The sequence below is a fragment of the Sturnus vulgaris genome, chromosome 14 (assembly GCF_052056855.1).
Source record: "Sturnus vulgaris isolate bStuVul1 chromosome 14, bStuVul1.hap1, whole genome shotgun sequence".
NCBI lineage: Eukaryota > Metazoa > Chordata > Aves > Passeriformes > Sturnidae > Sturnus > Sturnus vulgaris.
Genome location: NC_142256.1, coordinates 9332614 through 9354816, shown reverse-complemented (window position 1 = coordinate 9354816; position 22203 = coordinate 9332614). Strand labels below are relative to the sequence as shown.

The following is a 22203-nucleotide window of genomic DNA, read 5'->3' as shown; positions in this document are numbered from 1 at the left end:
TACCTTCTCCTTAACAAAACTCATGGTTTCTTTAATTTAACTTTTTATCACGTGGTGTCATAACTTGCATCTGATTATAATAATTGTCCCTTTTTTACCATGCAGGAAATTTTAATTTTTAGGTTCCATTCTCTAGACCTGAACTTGTGCACTGATTCAGAGGATTCCTAATGAAAAATGTATTTGGCCTTTTTCAAATTGCTTTTCAGACAAAGGATGACCAGCCTGTAAATTCTTTTTCAAGAGGAAAAGCAGACACACCTGGTGGAAATGCACTGCCTCACCCACTTGGACTTTATGCTATTTCAACACATTCAGTTTGAAATTGTACCATAAAAATATCACCACAAAATTTTAGTGAAATCAAATTGCTTTTAGAGATAAGGTTTTCAGAATCCAGTTTCCACTGTTTCAAAGGCTCTTAACCTTTAAATACCTCCTTCCAGAAAGGAAATTTAACAGAAAAAAATATATTTTGATAGTTGTATGTGTCAGAATTATTTATGCTGAAATCAGAGTGCATGATTAATTGTGATTTTTGCTTTTAGAATCAGACAGGCTGTGTTTGCCTGGGTTTATAAAAACTAACTGGCTCCATGCTATTCCAAAATCTCGGATTCTCATGGCAGAGCCCTGACACAGCAGGGAGGTGCAGGATCCCAGAGGAGAATCCCAGAGCTCCCCTGGGCATCTTTCCCAGGTGGTGTCAGGGGTGTCTGTGTCACCTGCAGACCCTGGGGACCAGGGAGGGACCAGAGCATCCCCAGGGAGCTGCTGAGGTGCTGCACACCCACAATAAATCAATTTATGGGTGATGTGAGAATGGGTTGAAAACCAGGCTGAACTGGGGAAGAAGTGCCTGGGGATGGAGCTTTAAAATCCCCATTATTTTAGAGCATTCTGAAAGCTCTTGTGTGAAATATAGAAACGGGACTGCAGCTCAATATTTAGGTTGTGGTGTTTGAAATGCCTTGGATGTGGTGAATTCCATGTAAGGTGCTTGAATTTCAGTCAGTGTTGTTTCCTTTCACCTGCTCTGTCAGATCTCCTGCTCTGCCCTTTTATTTCTCTTTTATATTCAGTGAAAATTGTAACAGTCTCAAAGTATCACCTACAGAAAAAGCTGTGTATGCACCCATGTGTTTATATATTTATACATATATTTATACATATATTTATATATATATATTACACTGACTACTCACACGAATGACAACATGAAGAAAGATTACTATAATTAAAAAGAAATCTGTTTTTAAGGTAAGTTAAAGTCATTACTTATGCAATATAAACTATTTAGCTAAAATTACATCCCGTGCCTATTAAATTTCAATGTGCATACATTATTTCTGTCTCTGTATGTCACATTACAGCAAAACAATTTAATGATAGCTCTACCTGTAAGAAAAAATGCTGGGGGGGTTTCCACAGAATAAATAAATTCTTCATATTCTGTAGGTATTTTGTGCTTGGTTTTTAATCTTCAGGTGCTGGTGTTTACAAAAACTGATTAGCACTTGACTATTTTTTCCCCATTATATTCATTATTTTCTAACCTTGATGTTGTCTACAATAATTTGGCCTATTTTATCTTAGCAGCTAAAATCCTTCCAGATTGCTTTATTAGCATAAAATTCTTCTTTGTGATGTTGTTGCTTACCTGCAGTAAGGTATGAGAATACCTGAAGCCATAGCTAAAGATTTTTTTTTATTCCACTTCTTTGAATATGTAAAAAAGCTCAGATCTTCTATTGTCAGCTGGATACAGAATTTGCTCAATTATTTAAAAATGGAACTTCAAGCCAGAGTGTACAAAACAGAGTTAACAACTGGAATTGTGACACGGGCACAGGGCAGGAAGGTCCGTGGTGAATGTGTGTTCAGCCATTTCTGCATTATGGGTTTATGACATTAAAAAGAGGAAATATCTGTTTGGAGGCAGATTTCCTACATTTCAGTTTCCAAAATTCCAATTTGAACTATAGGGAGTATTCAACAACTTCCCTCTCACATTGGATCTTCTCTGTGCTAGGAAAAATAAGAGTTTGCTTCAGGTTGTTCCGGAAAAAAAAAAAAAAGACATTTTCTCTTGTCACCTGAATTTTACAGTTTCTGACAACAGCCACCTGTTTTCTGTATTTCAGAAAACCCAATCAGGTGTGAAACCCTGGGGGGATCTGTTCCCTCAGCACCTCCAATAACCCCAGCAGGAGAGGGGAACTGGGACAGAGAGCCTGGAAAGGGGAGAATTGAGGGGAAAATAGAATTTTAGAGTTTTCCTTGCACCCAAATCAGCTGCACACCTCCCTGAGAAGTGTCACTGCAAGCACAGCCTCATCCTGAAGTTTTGCTAATGATATTCTTCCATAATCAGCTTGTCTGCCTCTGATCTCACACTTGTGTTTAATTTCTGCCTCCTGAAATCCTTCCCAGCTCCTGTCATGGAACGGGGCCTCAGGAATTGCTGAGCTCCAGGCTGAAACACGGATCAGTCACTGAATAAATCAGATAATCTGTGTAGCTCTTTTGAGTGTGTGCAGGTAATAATGCTGTCAGTGCAGATACAGAAGTTCTTAGTGTTTGATCTCTGCTTTTATATGAAATAACTTAAACATTTAACAGATTTGCTGTGTTCAAGGTGTGCTGTTGCTTTGGCACTTTCTGCAATGTTCCTGTCCAAGTCCCTTTTTCTGAAATGGAGCGTTGGTGACTTTAGGCAACTTTCTGTTCTCATTAAGCAGCTTCCTGATCCAGATTTCAGGATAATTTGACAAATTAGGTGGCTGTGTGGTTCTAGACAGGCAACATCTGGGGTTGTTCTGGGAGTCAGGATTCATTCTCTAACCTTGTATATCCATTTTCACTAATTGAGTCATTTGGTGATGGAACAACCTGAAGCATCATTAAAACAAAACCAGGGAATGGAGCAACCCTTGTTTGTTTTTCCCTGCTCTTGGGATGCAAAATAATTCTGTCTATGCTAATGGCACCCTCTTGTCCCTTTTAGAGGTTTTCTCTCCTATTTTTCTATCTTTCTTTACAAACCAGAAATGATGTGTAGGATTTACAGTGCGAGCAGGAAACCACCTGAATCTCCTGCCAGGAGACAGAATTTTCCAGGCTCAGGAGCATCATTTTCGTGGCGTGGCTCCCAAGAGCAGCACATATTTAACACAGGGGGAGCAGAATGTGTGCCTGTGGAAGCTGAAGTGTGGCCTGGCAGCTGTGATAGTGATTTTTTGTGGCAGCTCTGAGACTCTCTCAGTGACACCACGGAGATGAGGTGCCTGCAGGAATTAGAGGAGGTCTGGATACTGGCAGTGCCATCCACAGGGCTCCTCACCTGCTTAATTATTGCCATAAACTGCAATTCTTTGTTTTCAAACACGTCCACTGGATTAGAATTGATGCAGTTTAAATTTGGGGGGTACCCACCTCCTCTGGAACAATCTCCTCCATTCCCCATCACTTTTGTGGCTGGCTCTGGAAGCCCAGAAGAAGCCACAGCCTCTCCTAAAATCCTGCCACAGTGGATTTTGGTGCAGCAGGATGCAGGGATACTTTCAAGGTTGATTTGTAAGCACATTTTTCCCCATTTGGTAGTTGATTACAGTTGTTTGATTTAAAAATTAAAATCTTGGATTTAGACACGCTCAAATCTAAAGCAACCCAATGTCTCTGTCTTCTCCAAAGGCATTGATTTACTGTCACTTTTATAACAGTTTTATCATTTCCTCTTTATTGTGCCCCACTCAGTCTCAGGTAAACCACTAACTTGCATCAGCTCTTCTACTGTGCTGAAAAATTTCCTTTCATCTTCTGATTATCTTTATGGATGGATGTATTTTATTTACGTTTTTGCTGCATTTTAAATTTGATGTTGACACTGATCGAGGTTGTCGTTGGCATGTAAGCAATAAACTTCAAGATAAAGCAAAGAACTTGCTCACTGGGTGGATTTCCTCACACACATTTCCTGCTCAGTCCTCTGTGTTTTCCAGTGACTGGAGGAGATCTCTCTGGCTGATTGCCCTTGCTGGGATGTCAAACATCCTCTGGTATTTACAGATTCGGTGATCAAACTGCATCCTTTCCTGCTTGACCCTTCTAAAAAGCAAAGTGACAGGTTTCCAGAGCTTTTATGCAATAACAAGTTATCGGGAGAGGTTTTTTTTTTTTCCCCTGCTTGTTTCCACGGGAATAAGCAACCAGGAGGATCGAGTTCATCATCCTTGTAAAGTGTTGCTGAGTGTGCAGAATGGAACTCGTTCAGAGGGGAAAGCAGGCCCTGCCCAGCTGGTTGGGAGCTGGAAAAGGCATCCCAGAGCATCCACTTAGTCATCAACTTGGCATGAGTGGAACTCGAGAGGAAAATAGAGCAGGGCAGGGAATTCCTTCAGTGCCTTAATAAAAGATTAGATGTGATACTAAACACATGACACACTAATGTCACATACAGCTTGCTCTTTAAACTTTTCCAAATGGGAATGGCTTTCTTTGGTGACACTGTTGGTAACTGTGCTGTATTTGTTCTGGGGGAAAAAAGGTGAAGAGAGTTTTTTCTCATCTGTAGCAATTTAATCTTGAACTGGATGGTCTGGCCCCTACCATGATGTTTTAGCTGTGATACAAAGCTAATGATGAAATTAATTCTCTCCCTGGTATTTAAATCTAATCCTTTGCTGGCAGCTAAGGTAGCAAAGTGTTTCATTTCTCAGAGATTTCCCTCCAAGCTGGAGGCAAGGCTTTGATTTATTTCTCAGAGTGAACTTTGACAGGGAGAATGGCTGGCAGGGAAGGCACTGTCCCCACTGCCAGCTGTCAGAGGTCCAAAGCACTTCACCAAGTGTTTGTTTGTGCTTTGTTTGCTTTCCCTACAACCCCAGTGTATCATCTTGTTGATGGTCAGTATATTTCCCTTTCCTGGAGTTGAAAGTTATTATTTCTAATACAAGTATCCACATTAGCCTCTCTCAAGAAGTGTATTCTTTTCAATTCTTTATTCTCTGCTTTGAGGAAGAAGTTTAGGCAAAAATATTAATGTGTGATATTCATGATCATCATCCTCTGGTATATAAGCATAGTTGAAATTAAGAGTGGGCAATCAATTTAGACTCTGAGGGCTGATTTTGTTTAAACGCTCATTGAATTCTTTCATGTCCTAGATCCTGTGGGGGCTGCAAGAAATATGGGCTCAATTCAGTATCTTTGAGACTTTCTGTGTGATTTTGAATTATTTAATGGATTTGAGCTATCTTAGTGCTTGTTGTCTAAGTGGGGAATAGGTCTGGTGATAAAAGGACTGAGGCAGGGATGAAGGATAAAGGGTAAATGGAAAAGGGACTTGTGTTTGGAAAGCTTCAATTCGATTCAACCCTTCTCCCTCCATCAGAACTAGAACAATGGAAAAAGCTTGGGTTGAGGGAAAAATAGAACACACAGACATTAAGCAGAAAAATTATAGGCTTGTGTTGCTATAGCTGTAAGTCAGAATATGCCTTAAGTAAGTAATAAACTGTATTAGATGGGATGGTGAAGAGTTTTACAGTGTGGTGATGCAGTTGTACAGGGTAAGCTGAGTTCAGGTGTTACAATAGGAGCATATGTGTGTATGTGTGACAATATTATGGGATAAAAGTATATGCAGTATATGTATGTGGCAGAATTAAGTAAAGGTGATAGGTTAGGAAAACAAAATAAACTTCGTAGCAACTTTTTATTGAATTAAAATGTTATATTGTAATGAAGAAACCCGTGACTACTTTGGCTGTGGCTGAATTCTTGCTTCCCTAAATCTCACGATGTCTGATGCATTTTGGGACAACAAATCAGCCTTAGGCACAACTTTAGTCCCATCCCATAATACACCATTGCTGGTTCACAGGGCAGGGGAAGGGGGTGTCCTGCTCAGCTGAAGGGATGCAGTGGGACAGCTCCAGGCAGAGGTGACACCCCAGCAGGGAGGGGACACAGAGAGGGGACAGAGCACTCAGCTGCACTTCCTGAGAATGGGACAGACCTGGACTCAGCTCATGGGATTGATCCCTCCTGCCTTTCCCTGGACTCAGCTCATGGGATTGATCCCTCCTGCCCTTCCCTGGACTCAGCTCATGGGATTGATCCCTCCTGCCTTTCCCTGGACTCAGCTCATGGGATTGATCCCTCCTGCCTTTCCCTGGACTCAGCTCATGGGATTGATCCCTCCTGCCTTTCCCTGGACTCAGCTCATGGGATTGATCCTTCCTGCCTTTCCCAGGGACGTGGCTGAGCCCACCTGAGCTGTGCTGGGCTGTGATTCTGTGTCCCAAACTGGGTGCATCCCCCTTGTCCCAACCCAAATATTCCTGTTCCATCCCAACCCGGGTACCACAGCCACTCTCTCTCTCAGCCATGGATGTTTCTCCTCACAGTTGGATTCATGCAGCTGACCACACTCTTCCAATCTTCTTCTTTCCCTCAGAATTATGGTTTGGAGACTGAAAACCTGAGGACTCTGTCTCACAAGCTGAATGCCTCGGCCAAAAACCTTCAGAACTTTATAACGGGTAGGAGGAGGAGTGGCCATTACGATGGCAGAGCCTCCAGACGGCTGCCAAATGATTTTCTTACCTCTGTAGTTGACCTGATTGGTGCTGCCAAGAACTTACTCGCCTGGCTGGACAGGTAATTAACTGTTCCTCAATCCCTTGTGCATGAGAATAATTCTTTGGGGAGTTTTGTATTTGTTCTTCCTATTTTTATTCTAATGTTAAAATGGCAGGTCTGGAATTCTAGCTCTAAATTTTTAGAAATTTGTGAAATATTGGAAGTGAAGTTTTGTACCCTTCTCTGTCAGGAGAGTGTTAAAATTTGCTCTAGATATCTTTTGAGATTCTTTCAGTTGGATCTTGTGTGAAATGAATATTTCTGTGCTATTCTCACTGTCACAATGGTAACATCAGAAATTTCAGAATGGAGGGCAAGGAAGGAAAGCTTGTGGAGTCTGAGCTGTCTTTCAGCCATCAAAAAGACACAGAAAAGCTGGAGTTGAGCAAATCAATGCAGAATGTTCAAAATAAATGATAGTACTTGTTTAGTCTGAAAATTAGCTGATCTTATTTCTCAGGAGTAGTTTGGATGTGTTAGGTACAGGTGTGATGGTTAATGCTCAACCAGCCACTGGTGTTTTACATTTATGAGCTGAGAATTTGAGTAAAAGTGTCTCTGTGACCGTGGCAAGAGAGAAACCAAAACATAAACCAGCATTTTTCTTGTTTGGAAAAAAACCAAACATTGGCTTGTTTTCCTTTGTAGTTATAGCAGTGAACAGCTTTATCTGGAATCAGAATGCTCTGGAATGGATAAATGGCACCTTAGAAATCACAGTGAGAGTGAATCACCCTCCTTTCCAGGATTTGTATAATCCTGGTGACATCTTCCTAACCTAATGCCAGCAGTCATATTCTCTCAGGCTATGACCTTGTCAGTTCTTATAGATTCAAACAGGGTCAGATTCAGCCGGAGTTTGGAAAGCCTGAAGAAAATCTGAGTGTGCAGGAAGCTGTGACTAAGTAAGCATTACTGTGCTCTCTGAATTCAGCTGCTGGTTGCTGCTGAGGAGTGACATCATATCCGAAATGCCATCTTTTAAATAAGCAGTACAAAGCAAATCTGGGCTGTTTATGGGTATTTGAAAGCTCTTGTTTCTACTCTCCATAAGAATGAGAACTTCTGGTGTTCTGGCCAAAATCCAGTTTGCATCCTGCCTGCATTTTTTCTTGTTTCAAAGGTGTATTTTACAAAAGTTGTGCAACTTGCTGGTGGAGATTGAGACGATTTGGCATTTCTGTGCTGTAGAACTGATCCCTGTATCACATAAACGTGCCTATAGTGTAAATTGTGGTCCCTAAATGCTGCATAAACCTGTCCTTCCCCTGTCCCAGGTCTCCGTTTGTCAGCGTGACAGAATATTCACTGCTGAAAAACAACATTGTTCAACTGTGCCTGGAACTAACAACCATTGTGCAACAGGTAGGAGTGGTTCTCTGCTCTGAGTCCTTTCACATCACTGCTTGAAAACTGCAATAGTAAAAATAACTACAGCTTTTACAGCACCAGAAAAGCTGTTACAGCATTACCTCCCTGTTCTTTCCATACTCTCAGTTTTTGGGGCTGACAGGAAGATTTTTGGACTTTGGTGATTTTCCTGGATAGATTGAAGCACGGTGTGAAGTTAAAAATAATCCACTTTGCTCTTGAGTGGACAGTTTCATGGCAGGTGATTTACCACCATGCAAGTGTTAAAGAGAAGAATAAAGCCACAGTGGGAAACAGCCTAACTACTGCTAACAGCTTATTCCAGGTTAAAATGTGAATGATCCAAAATGATCCAGGGAAAAGTTCTTAAAATACAAACGAATACATCCAGAACCTGCACTGTGGCTTCTTCACTGAAAGGACACCCAGTAGCATGGAAGATTTTTAGGGATGAACACCAAATATTCATAACATTCGACCAAGTTACTACAGAACAGATAATGGTAGCAGTGTTATCATCACTGACACTCATTAGTTAATTGCAATATGGTACATTTCACTGGTACATAAAAATAATTTATCTGATCTTTAATTCTATATAACATATAGAATCACAGAATATTCTGGGTTGGAAGGGACCCACGAGACTCAAGTCCAATTCCTGACCCTGCACAGGCACCCCAAAAATCCCACCCTGTGCCTGAGACCATTGTCCAAACCCTCCTTGAACTCAGGCTGGGAGCTGTGACCCCTATAGCAATATAATAAAATAGAATATAATAATATAATAATATAATAATATAATAATATAATAATATAATAACAGTCTCTGGCAGTGACTGCTCCTGAAGTGAGACAGGAGGTGACACAGGTACTGAAAGACTGAGGGTAAATTAATTTTACAAATATTTACAATGAGCCACTCCCCTTGTGAGCAGATAAAATATTGATGAGTGTTGCTGCAATATATGGAGAGGTCAGAGAACAGGCAGGGCTGTCTTGGAATGAGGAAAAGGAAAAAGATGAGAGGGCTGAAGGGGGAAAGCAAGCAGAAAGTTTAGCTTAAGCTCCAGTTTTGTAGGGACTTTAGGCTGGACCTGTCTCCAGTGCAGAGATCTCCTCTGCCTGCCCCTGTCCTGTGCTGCACAGATTTCCCTGCACCCTCCCAACAGACCAAACACAGAACTCAATTTCAAACTCAATTTCAACTGCTTTTTGGAGCAGTAATGGAGTAGTAGTTCTGAAAACTTTTTTTTTTTCTCCCTCCACTTGAATTTTATTTCAGTTCTTGGAGCAAAAGAACTAAGGCTGATAAATATGTCATTGTATTTTACACTATTATCCCTAATTTTTAATATTCACCTTTGTTCCTCCTGGAAATCTTATCCTTTATGCATTTTTGCAGCAGAAAACAAAGATCTTTTTTCTCTTTTCTTAGTTTAGAAATTCCTGTGTCGACATTTAATTATTTATGTACCTTTATGAAGCTTTCTCTTACAAGGTGCTTATGGCACTAGGCTATTTTTGATTTACAGACTAAGCAAAATGAACTTCTCTACAGTATAAAAAGTCCAGATTCTGATTCTGTCCTTCAGCTGATATTGCACTTTGTTTGTGTGAGTTTGATTTTTCCCTGTGGTCCAGGTGAAAATAGAGTAATTTTGAATTGCTGTCTCCACTTCTGTCGTTCATGTCCCAGCTTTTGGCAGATCAAATTCTCTTCTTCTCTGCTAGCAATAGTTTGGTTCTTTATTTTTTCCAGTTCTTCAACTCCAGTCCCAAAGCTGTCCTCCTTTTGACAACTTAAAAACAATCTTTTAGCATAAACTCCAAGCCATTCCAAGATGAAAAATACTTGGTTAGTTTTTCAGGTTACAAATCAAGTTTTGTCTTTTCTTTATCCTATTGTCAGATCTGGATTGTTTGATGATTGTCTAGTAAGATCTTTTAATGTTATATTAAACTTAGCACCACAAAGAGCATATAAAACCAAATCAGTCATAGAGAGACAACTTTTCTGTCACAAAATCTGAGGAAAATTGACTTTAATGTGTGAAAGCAGAAATGTCTCACCTAAACCAGAACTGCAGGCTCAGCTGTAGGCTGGGATGTGAATTAAAAGGCATAACTAATAGGAACCTGGGTCCCAGATCCTTCCAGATACTCCTTGTTTTATGAATTACATACATTTTAAATACCTCATTCAGCCAGTGTGAAAGTAGCAGCCAAGGGTACAGATTTGGCACATTAAGTGAGGAACGTCTCTGACATTTTCTGCAAATTGAACACGTTTTGTGTGCATAACTTGCAGCTGCCACTCCAGGTGAATTTTCTTAACAGGGGCCATTACCCTGTAACCTTATTTTAATATAGAAAGTGCTTATGAATCTTCATGCTCAGGTGTCCTGTGTGATCTGAGTGACATTACCTTAGATCAAATTTATTTTGATGTATTATTGTTATTGACACGCCATGCAAATGCTGTGATGAATAGTCACTTATTTCACTTTAAACAGCATCTGCTCATGCTGGCTAAAAGAAAACCTCATTCTCTAACTTTAGAGGAGTTCTACAGCTGGCCATTTCTGTTTGGAAATGTACTTTATTCTGCTCAGTGTTCTTAACCCTTTTGATCACCTTCCCTAAGCTATTGTCAAAGAACTATGTCGTGCACAGAATCCTGATTTTGAGGTGCAGTGTCCCATCAAAATGTGTTTACAATAAAATGCAAAAAAAGCACATTAGAACAGGGGATTGAGATGTTTGAGCTCTCTGCTGGCTTCACTCTGGGTTACAGCTCAGTGGCAAGGAGCCTGCTCTGAGATGGAATCCACCAGAATTGAACTAAATTTGGGTTTGGTCACCTTAGCACCAAGGCTGCCTTGAGGGAAAGACAACTGGAGGAAGTGGGGAAGAGCAGATTTGGATTTTTGTTCATAAACTGCAGCCATTGGTTAATTTTTCATTGAGTAGGAAGAGTTCCCCAGTCCTAGAGGCAGCTGGGATTCTCATTTTTCCTCATTATGTCAAAGATGTTTAAATCTGAGGTAGAAGCTTTTGATTCACTCATTGCCCTGCAAGAACAAACTTTCTCTCACCACAAAGTCTGTGTCTTAACCAAAGGATGTCAGCACAACTCAGCCCAACTTTTTCCAACAAAAACCAAACATTTTGCTTACTCTCCCCTGGATTGCTTTCTAATTAACCTCACTGAGATAAACTCAGACACCTTATAATGGATTTTTGCCCTATTTTTAGCCAAATTCTGTGTTTAGGATGAAGCATGGCTTTTCTGGTTCGTTAAAGCCATCTGGTTTGCACTGAAACTGCAAGGAATTGTTGTTTCTTGGTGACTTCTGTACCTGGTGTAAATTTTAAATGAGTCTCCCCTGAGAAGGTGGTTGGACCAGATATCCTCCAGAGGCCCCTTCCAGCTGAATTACCCTGGGATTCAGCAGCTGCCATGCAAAACCTGGCTGTTATTTTCAGTTTGAACTTTGCAGACTTCAGCTCTCAGCCCCTCCATCTTATTTTGCTTGCATTTGCTAAAGAACATTTCATCAAACATCTGTTCACTCTTTTCTAAAAATACACCCTGATCAAGTCTCCACCTTTGAAATAAGTCAGTTCTGTGCATTTGCCATTGTATATTTGCCTGATTCCAGGGTGATCTCTTCCTTTTGAATGTCTGAATTTCAGAAGTATTTCATTTTATGCATGCCAGCAATGTATTTTGAAATATCACTTTGTCATATCCACCACTCAAAGATTGCTGTAGAACTTTCCTGTGGTGTTTTGGGGGAAATGTTCCTTTATAGGGTCTCAGTTTCTTTTCAGTAGTTGACTTAACTCATGCTGTTTTATAGGACTAAGTCAATGAACCGAATATTTCACATTTTTTTATATGTTAGTTAACAGTCCTCAAGACCTTGCCATAAAACATTCTTCATGGTGCCTGCAAATTTTTGTGGTACTTGCATTTTTTTCCCCTCTTTCAGAATTAGAAATTTGAAATTTTGACTAGATTATGGGTGAGCACAAGTCCCACTGACCTTTTCTCTTCATGAATATGCAGAGGAGCAGTTTCACTTTATCAAAGGTGTGCTGCACATTTCCATTTTGGATGTTCAGGACAGTGCAGTCCTTGCCTGCTTTGCAACTCTGCTCCTGTGACTGGTTTTGTAATTCCTGGGTTTTATCCTTTTACAGAGGGGAACTATAACACAGCTACTAATTTAAAGGTTATTTTAAGCTTGAAGAACAAATATTTTTATCGTGTCATCTTGCTACTGGAGAATGCAGAAAGAATGTGACTATAACTATTATTTATTTTCTAAGAAAAATAGATCAACATCCTATAAATGGTAGTCCTGGAAGATTGTTTTTTTTAATGAGTTCCCTCGTGCATTGCTATGTATCAGAGAAAAATAAATCAGAAGAATATTGTGACCTACATATCTTAATATTTTAGTATAGCACTGCAAGTGCTTTTAACCTCTCAGTTAAACTAGTCCGATGTATTTAAAAAAAAAAAAAGTTAATATGCATCTATTTTGGAAGGAATCCCAAAGCCATTAACATTTTTCATGCTAATGTTATCTTGAATGTGCAACATAAGTACAGCTAACATTAATTCTGCTCTACAAAACAGTAAAATTTCAGTTTTACTATACATAAGTCTTCCATTCTTTGACCTGAAGTAATTAAGCTTGTTCAGAGGGAGGTTCATATTGTATTTCTAGCACAGGAATTAAAGGAATAATTTAGACAGGACCATTAGCTCTGAAGTCAAGCTGGAAGCCCTGCTGGGATCATTTTGTTCCTTGGTACGTGGAGGGTTAAAAGGAGATGGTGGATGAGCTGTTTGAAGTGTGCAAAACTTGTAGGAAAAATTGCCTTGGGCATTGCCAGCCAAACTGACTAATTGAATTCTTTTTTGTGCTCTAGAAAATAACAGTATGAATACAGAGGAAACATCAAAGGGATACTTGACCATGAAACGTTAATATAAATTCTTCTGTGTTGCTTGGTGCTCCCAATCTTCTCGTTTTGACTTTCTTATTCTGTAGCAATATTCTTTAAACTGTAGTCACTTAGAAATTAATTTCTCCACAGGAGCAGCAATCCTCCAAAATAAATATTGACCTTCAGAGCTGAGGGAGGGGCAGTTCCTGGGGCTGAGGGTTTGGAGCAGCTGCCTCAGGGAAAAAATCCTGGAAGGGATTTTTGGGAGGGACAAGATTTGGGAGCTCAATGGGAACAGCCAAGGGTTTGGGAGGCTGGAAAAGGGGAGCAGAGACCCCCAGAGGGTGTCCCAGCCCAAAGTGAGTGTTCAGGGACAGGGAATGAGGGGCTGGAATTGCTTCCTGGGAGACCTGAAGCCATTAACTCTTATTGCTAATATATTAAAATCCAGTAAAAAAAGGAAATCTAGAGAACTAGAAGGAATCTTAAGGTACTTGAAGGGATACCACAGAATATTCTGAAGTTGGAAGGGACCCACATATCAATTCCAGCTCCTAAGCCCACACAGGGATAAAATGCTCAGCCTTGCTGTTGCCATCACCAGGCTCTGAGCAACTGAGGGAATCTTCAATTACTTGAAGGGACCTTTCAGGAATTATCAGTAAGTTAAATTTTACTTGAAAGCTTATTCAAGGAAAAAAAACTAAATACAGAAGAAAGGGTTTGTTTTGTTTTTTTTTAATTATCCCATATCTTGCTCTGTAGAAAGCCTTTTGCAATGTGGAATAGCACTTGGAGAAGGATTTAACAATTTCCCAACATAATAAGAGAAGAGGGAGCCCTGGCCAGGGCTGCCCTCAGAGGGAACCAAGACCTGGGGAGACTCTGTTCCAATCTCACTCTGCTTGGAAGAGAAATTTTCTGTATTTTCCTTTGTGTTTTATGTTTAGCAGAATATAACCTGAGATTTGGAGTGGCAGGAGGAGGTGGGGCAGAGCTGCAGGGGATGGTTCAAATCCCAAATTGGCTGTGTCCCAATTTCCAGAGGGTCACACTGGGGGAACTTTCAAACATTAATAAGTAATAGAGGCAGCAGATCCCTTTTAGCAATTTTTATGGTTTGTTTCATAAAAGAAAAACAATATTTTAACCCCTGTAATAGGACAAAAGCACAAAGCAAGGTAAGGGTGGCACTGAAATTATGGAGTGTAAGATTGATTATTCTTAAAATGATAGCTAAAATAGGAAAATGACTACTCCAAAAGTAAAAGCCTTAAGGTTCATCAGAAATATGTAAGAGATTGTTAACAGCATAAATTCTTCTTTCATGTCTTATTAGGAAATTTAATGTGACATTCATTTAATTGGTTTTGTTCTGTTTTACCACAGGATTGTACGGTGTATGAAACAGAAAATAAAATTCTTCATGTGGTAAGTAATTCTGCTTTGGTATTCTCTATTTTTACCCCACACATGGAAATGATTTTTTGCAAAAAATAAGGCTGCTATAGAAAAATAAAGTTCCTTACTCTTTGGCATAATTTCTGATTAATTGTATCAGTTGCTGAAAATGAAAATTCCCTGCAGTAATGTTCTCTGTTATAGCTACAGTTAATTACAAATACAAAATTATTGGTTTAGGTTTAGAAGCTGCACAAAATTCTGTATATTTAATATTCTTACCAGAATGGCTGCTCAGATCCACAGACCTGGTGTATCACTGCTTGTCACACTGAGCATTCTGTGCCTTCAGAACCCAAAAAAAAATCTGATGACAAAGGGGAGTGGAAGAATCTTATTCAAGATTATTGATTAGATATTGGCCTTTAAGTTGAAATCCTTTCTATTTTCCTGGTACCAGCACTGAAAGCCTGTAGTGACACTGAGATAGAGTTAAAGCCTGTGGTGAAAGGGAACTCTCAAAGGATTTACAAGTTCAGATAAGCTTTTGACAAGCTCTGCCCAAGTGCCTGCCTCTTTTTTTCTTCTTTTTTTTAAAGCCTTTTGCACATACTCTGCTTCCAGCGGGGATTAAAATCTGTCATAAAACATTGATGTGCTGTTAAATTTAGAAAGCATGCATTGACTTTTAGAGGGAAAAAAAAAAGCTTACTATTGCAAACCTGGGTATGAATAGAACTTTTAAAAGCACCTGATACCTCCTGGGATTTGGGACACACATACACACACTTTTTTTTTTTTTAAAATTATTTATTTATTTATTTATAATATTATAATAATATATAAAATATATAATATAATATATACTATATAACATATAGTATTTCTTATATATAACTAATATATATATTATATATAGAATATACTATATAACATATAGTATTTATTATCTATAACTAATATATATATTATATATAGAATAAAAATTTATTTCTTAATATTCAAATTTTAGCCCACAGTTCTAACTGTGGCAGTGACATCTTCCATGGACCAGGTTGATTTAAAACTTCTTTGCTTTTTATTTTACTAAAAAAAAGCTTTTCGTGAGGCAGCTCTAAGGTTAAAGCATTACAGCAGAAAGTAGAAAGTGTTGTTCTCTCTGGGATTTAGTCTGCATCTAGTCTGGGCAAATGCTCTCAAATTTTGAGGCACAGAGAGGTTTTCAGTTGGAAATTATGGTAATATCTTGATATGCCCGTGATTCAAAAATACAAAAAAATAAAGAATGTACTGGATGAGGAATGCACTCACACACAGGAGTACAAGGAGTGCAAGCACCAACTACAGCAGAGATTTTTTTGAGTTTCTCCATCTCTGCTGGGAGAAGATGAGACCCAAATTCTGCTCAGGAGTTCTGGCCCTGGGCTGAAAGTGCCTGAAATTTTTGTGGAATGGTGCCCTTGAGCTGCAGTCACACACTCCTCAGTGGGAAGCTTTGCATCTTGAACTGATACAAAATCCAGATGTCACAGCCAGGGCTCCAAGGCTGTCCTTGGATTTCCAGATGAGTAACTGCACAGTGAATGGAAATACAACCTATAAATTTAAGCAGTTAACTTATTCATTGTGACAACTTTATTTGTTTAACTTCTGTGGATAGTGTCAAATGAGATATTAGAAAGCCTCATGCATTTGTAAATGCCTGAAACAAAACTTCCCTGAAGGGATTTCACTGGAATTTGCTATAATTAGGAAAAATGAGAGTACAGTCCCCAAAGCAAAATAGATGCACACAGCTCAGCCTCGACCAGAAACCCATCCTGAAATTCTGTTAAATGAATTCTTTCACATTAAGTTCAAACATTTTTTTTTAGGCATAGCCTTTTTGAAGGAGTGTGCTTTAAGCAACACACAGAAATTTGGGAATAAATCCACATGAATGTTGTCTGAGAGTTCAGCTCAGCTCCCCTCTGACCTCCAAACTTTGCTTTGACAGATGGGTTTAATTTCAGACTCACTGTCCATGCAATGGAGCTCCTGCTTTGAAGGTGTTTCTCTGGATTTGCATTGAGATTTTGAGATCTTTGGCTGGAAGGCAGGAGAACAAAATCATTGCATAGCTGTTGTGAGGTAGAATATCAGTTAAAGGATGTGTTCAAAGATGCATAAGAATTTTACTCCAGGAAATGGGTTAACTGAGGCACTTCTCTGCCAGGGTAATTTGTAACAAAGGAAATTTTCCAAGTTGAAGAGCAGAATTCACCTGATTATCACAGTTGGTAGGGATGATGTCATCATTTGGTAGCCAAAATAGGTTACTCATTGCATAAGACATTTATTTTTATATATTTCACTCAACTTCCATTGTATTTATAATCATAAGGATAAAGTTCTTTGGGTTTGCTTTGTTTTTGAAGTGCACACAGTGTGGAGAGGAGAGTTTAGAGATATTCTTCTACAGCAGAACTGTACACACATGTACATTTTCCTGACATTTATGGATATTTTCTGTTCCCTTAACCACTTGCTCTTGGCTTTCATACACCTGTACCTTTTACAGTGCTAAGAATTAAAATTATCTGATTATTCTTGGTTAGTTCTTAAAATAAGAACTTCCTCACCTGGAGTTCCAGTTTGATACTGGGGAATCTATTGATTTTCTTTTCTTTGCAGTGTAAAACCCTGTCTGGGATTTGTGACCACATCATTTCCCTGTCCTCTGACTCTTTGGTGTCCCAGTCAGCACACCTCGAGGTTGTTCATCTCACCAGCATCATGCCCAGTGAGGGCTTGGTAAGCAGCAAAGCAATTTCAGGTTTAACTCTTAGAATGCCCAGCACAAGCCTCAGCTCTTCGGGTGATTTGGTTTTTTTAATTTAGCAAAGAAATCAAAATGAATTTTCATGCAATGCCCTCATTTTTTTTGGTAAGCTGAACCAGATTTCTGAAGGTGGTTTAACTGACATTTATCTAAACAAAGGGATTGTTTGGGTTTTTTTTTTTTTTAATTAAAACCTGTTTTACCTAGGGCTTCACATGTAACTGTATGAGTACTTAAATCTATGATCCTTTGATAGCCAGACTGCAGTTTTTGGAATGTACTGAAATAATCCACAAATGCAAACACATACAAATAAAATTAACTAATGTCATTAATGTGCTTTCAAAAGAATTAGTGGAAAATCTGTGTCTTGGACTTGCCTAAATGGAATTATATGCCTCCCTAATGATCAGCTCAAATAAAACTTTCAGAAGTATCATCCCAGGAACAAAATAAATCTCTTTTCTTTGTAAATTGTTGCTTATTGAGCAACCTGGTTGGATGGCTCTGGACATTCCAAGTGCTCTGCATGAGTGGTGGGTCACAGCAGTGAAATATTCTGCAGAATTATTTGGCTACAGCCTTTAAATATTAATGTACTGATACTTTTTTTTTACAATGGGGTTTTGTGATATTTTAGTGGTTGGTGGGTAAAGATTTCTGCCTCCCCTCTGCAGTGCCTTACTTTGCAACCATTTGATCTTGGTGGGCTGTAGGAACATTAGGATTGTGCTTGGGAACCTAAGATCCCAATAAAAGCTGGAGTGGAAGGTGGCACTGCAGGCACTGGGATATTCTTGCTCACCCTCCTCAAGAGCCACGCTGATTTTCCCAGCACAATCTCCTAGTCTGCCTTCAGCTGCCTTCCCAGCATCCTTTTTATTTTTATTTTCTCCCTACAAGAAGAGTAATTCAGGAATTCTGCCTTGAAGGAAGCAGCGGTAGGATTTAAAGAAGGGGGAAGTGGGGAGTGAAATTGGCAGTCATGAGGTTCATCCACAGAAAATCCCCAAACTGACAAATCAAAATCCATTTGAGTGCCACTCTACACCTAGTGACATGTTTCCTGTTCGTAATTCAGCGTGATTTATAGATTTTAAATTTCTGTCGGTTGAGACACTTTGCATTATTTCAACATCTTCCTCTTTGTTCTGACATTGAATAGCGACACACGTCATATGCAAATACTGCCAGAGTTACAAGGGCACAATCACTCTGAGGTGTGCATATTCATCTGACAATGACATATTTTAATAACACGAGGGGGTGTTGTGTGACTGCACAAGTTTACTTTATTCTTAGGCTGATTTAGTCAACAGAGCACATTACCACAGCATAAACCACGTTTAATTTGAATTCCGTGGCGTCGCAGATGCTCAGCCCAGTGTGTAATCCTGAGCACAGACACGATTTCCTTGCTGTGCTGCTGCATCCTTATGGCCAAACGTGTCCCCTTTATGGCCCAGCTTCCCCTCCAGCTCTGATTTCTGGGTTAGTGCAGGGTACCCAGGAAATGCAGGTCACTACATTTGCTGTGAATGTCCCAGTGCTTTTGACTTGCATTAGGATTACTACACCCTGCAGGCCAGCACTCTGCATGGCTTTCCTTTCTGTGCAGAAATGGGATGTATTTCTGCTGCTCTAATTAGGGGAAAGTTCATTTTCAGTGCTGCAGACAAGGTGAACTCAGAGATGCTGGGGCACAACAAGCAGGGCTTTGTGGTGCTGATGCCTCCCATGCAGGGATGGCTCTGGATTTAGGACAGGGGGGCAGACTGGAGGAGACCAGGAGTGGAATCTATCCCAAAACCAGCATTTCCCGTGGTGTGCAGGTGTCTGGCAGGAGCTCGTGGCAGGAGCTGCCCATAAAGTGTTGGAATGTGGTTTTAGCTCTGGAGTGACCAAGGTTGTTGCTGTTGTCAGCTGTTGGCTGAGATGTTGGGGCTTTTGGTGGGGTTCACATTCCCCTTTTTTAATCCTGGTGGAACTTGAGGCAGGCAGGACCTGAGCTGGAATGATCTGGGGCTGGAAGAGCCCCTGTGTGGTTTCTCCATCCACAACATGCCCCGAGTTAAGAGCCAACAAAAGAGCAGTGAGTGGGCACTGCTGACAGAGGACATGAGACAAATACTGCAATCAAAACTGCCTGGCAATTTCTCCTTTTTTTCCCCCCTTTTTTCCCTTGGATGAAGTGAAATCACAGTGAATAAGTGAGTTTTCTGTGCCTAATTGTGAAGGCGCTGTAACGTGTTAGGTTGGAAAGTTCCTTGTAATCAATTTTGCTGACACTGTGTTCTGTTTAGAAGAAAATATGAAAAAGGACTATAAATGGGAATAAAAGAAAAATCATGTCAAAAGGAAAAGAAAACATTAATCAGAATCAAATATAGAACAGAGTAATGAATTACAAATGGCTTTCTCATGATTGTATAGCAGATTTTTTTCCACAGGATATCTGCTCCATTCAAGAGAAAAATGAGCACTATTCAGTGAATGGAAAGTATTCAGAGTTCCATTTTTATCCTTATCATTCAGTGTAGGGGTTGAGGCCTGATTTACCACACTTCAGCTAAGCTCTGCAGTCCCTGGAGTTACTGATTTCATTGTGAGCCGTTTTGTTTATTTTTTTATATGGCCTTCCTGAGTGCTTCACAGACACTAATTAATTCATCCTCACAACACACTTGTGAAAAGGATACTGTAATTTTAGTTTTAGAGGTAGGAAGCTAATGCACAGCAGTTGGTGTCAAAATCACCAAAAATGTGTTTTTCAAGAGCAGTTTACTGTACAATTTTTCAGAACATTTGTTACCTTTATAGCATAAATTTAAAACACAGGCTCTCTTGGGTTTGAGTGTAGCTCTGATTTTCAGAGCTACTGAGAACACCCAGGGTTAGCACCTAGAAAACAAACACAATTATTTGCAATTGGAGAAAAGTGTAAAGTTGTTAATCACTCAGATTTATGAAAGAATTCAGTTATCTGGAATGATATTCAGCTGAATAAATTATGAGACTTCCCAAATTTTCAAAACTCCTTTTGCAAAATTTTTATTGCATTCCTTCTAATTCCTTCCCCAAATGAGCCAGGAATCCTATTGACATTGCATAAGCTCACACATAAACAGAATTAATTTCCAGGTCCAAGTCCATGCAGTTGCTGCAAGAGTCAGAGCTCCTGCAGGGCAGTGTCTGTGTGTTTAATTGTGTAAATAAATTCTGGATCATAAAGCATTTTCACAAAGGGACTCTAAATCTTTGGAATGTGCATCTTCAGTTCCAGCATTTTCTAACTTTCCATCTGTGCTTTTATGAGCTTTAGAGCCACCCTTTAATTTTTTTTTTCTTCTCTGAAATACCTCCTTTTGCATTCAGCTTTATTAAAAAGTGCCCTTATCTCCAGCCTTCCCAGGACACTCTGTGTGCTCTGCTTTCCTGGCACTTTGCTGGACAAAGGAATTTGCATTGGGAACGCTGGGTTTGGGTTCTGTTCCAAATCCTGGGGACTCTCTTTGCATCCTGATCTCTGCAGGCATTTGTTGGCCTCCAGAAATATATTATAATAAATATGATATGATATAATATAATATAATATAATATAATATAATATAATATAATATAATATAATATAATATAATATAATATAATATAATATAATATAATATAATATAATATAATATAATTAATATAATATATATAAGAGGGCTTTTTCCTCTCTTTTTCCATTCCTTTCCCAGCTTCATCAGCCAAACTGGTTCCTCCTTTTCCCTATTTTTGCTACTGATTTTTCAGTGGCAAATACTGAAACACCCTCCATGTGTTTTCTATTTCATTCTGAAGTAACTTTAAGGATTGTAGAGCATTTTTTCTCCTGAATTGTAGTGCTGGGTATGGTAATACCATTCATATCTGAAGTGCACAGCATAATCAGCACAAACAAGATGTCTGGAAGGCAAAAGCTTTGTTTCAAACAATCAATTTGACAAACCTCAAATAAATTCCTGCACTAAAAAAGTATTAAATTGTGAGAATCACGTTAGCTCTGGCTGAACACGAACACATAAATTTTTAGGAAATCCCATAGCATAAAGCAACTTTGTGATTTAAGAAAATTGCCTCCCCACTTTAATTTTTTTGGCCTGATGGATCCACAATAAGCCCTTGAGCCAGGAGTTTGTGTTGCTGTTGGCAGCTCCTGAGTTTGCTGCTAAACCCCTGGGGATGGAGGCTGGTGAGAGGCTGGGAGAGCCTTGCTGTGATTTAACTCTTTCTGTGCCCAGAGCCAGCTTTGGAGCAGCCTTTGTGTCACATAAACTGGCAGCATTTTATTGGAGATGTTGGATATAGAGATACAGAATGGGATCAGAGAATGGTTTTTGAGGTTTGGGGCTTTTTTTTTTCCCCTCTCCTGCTCTTGCATGATTTGGGATTGTCCATAGTGAGAGATAATTGCAGCCAGTATTATTTCAGATGAAACTTTTTTTTTAAATCTTCTGAACTTGATGTCCAGCTCATATATCCAGAGATACTTCTGTGTAACATGCAGCTTTAATCTTATTTGATGAGATTAATGGTTCATTTTAAGCAGGAGATTCTAAAAGGGGAGGCATTTGGGGTTTTATTGTTTGGGTTTGTATCTTCTGATGTCTGTGGAGTGTTTTCTTCTTTCCTTCTGCAATAAAGGAGGACTTTTATCCCTCTTCTTTCATTATTTTATTCTTTTTCTCTCTGTTGTCTGAACTTCCCCCTGCTGATAGAAACAGTGTAATTTGACACACTTTAATTAAGATGTACACTGCTAATATCCAGAGCCTCCTTGATTTTTCTGCAGAGGGAACTTTTCCTGTTTCATTCGAAGAATTTAAGGAAAGCAAAGATTGTGGGAATAAAAATTTTTATTAAACCAGCTGTGTAATATTGGAAAAACAAAAAAAGCTGAACAAACAGCCAAGCTGTCACATGCACAGAACCTCCTTTATGGAGGATTATTCATCTATCCA

The 22203-nt window shown here is 39.3% G+C and overlaps 1 protein-coding gene across 2 annotated transcripts in view; it reads left to right on the top strand.

Moving 5' to 3' along the window:
- LOC106860426 (connector enhancer of kinase suppressor of ras 2-like) overlaps window positions 1-22203 on the top strand; it is a 169734-nt gene that overhangs the window by 72951 nt on the left and 74580 nt on the right. For both annotated transcript variants that reach the window (XM_088173082.1, XM_088173081.1), the window contains exons 4-7: window positions 6461-6663; window positions 7923-8010; window positions 14371-14412; window positions 17056-17175. In XM_088173082.1, the coding sequence (XP_088029208.1) occupies window positions 6461-6663; window positions 7923-8010; window positions 14371-14412; window positions 17056-17175 (453 nt within the window). The remainder of the gene's footprint in view (window positions 1-6460; window positions 6664-7922; window positions 8011-14370; window positions 14413-17055; window positions 17176-22203) is intronic.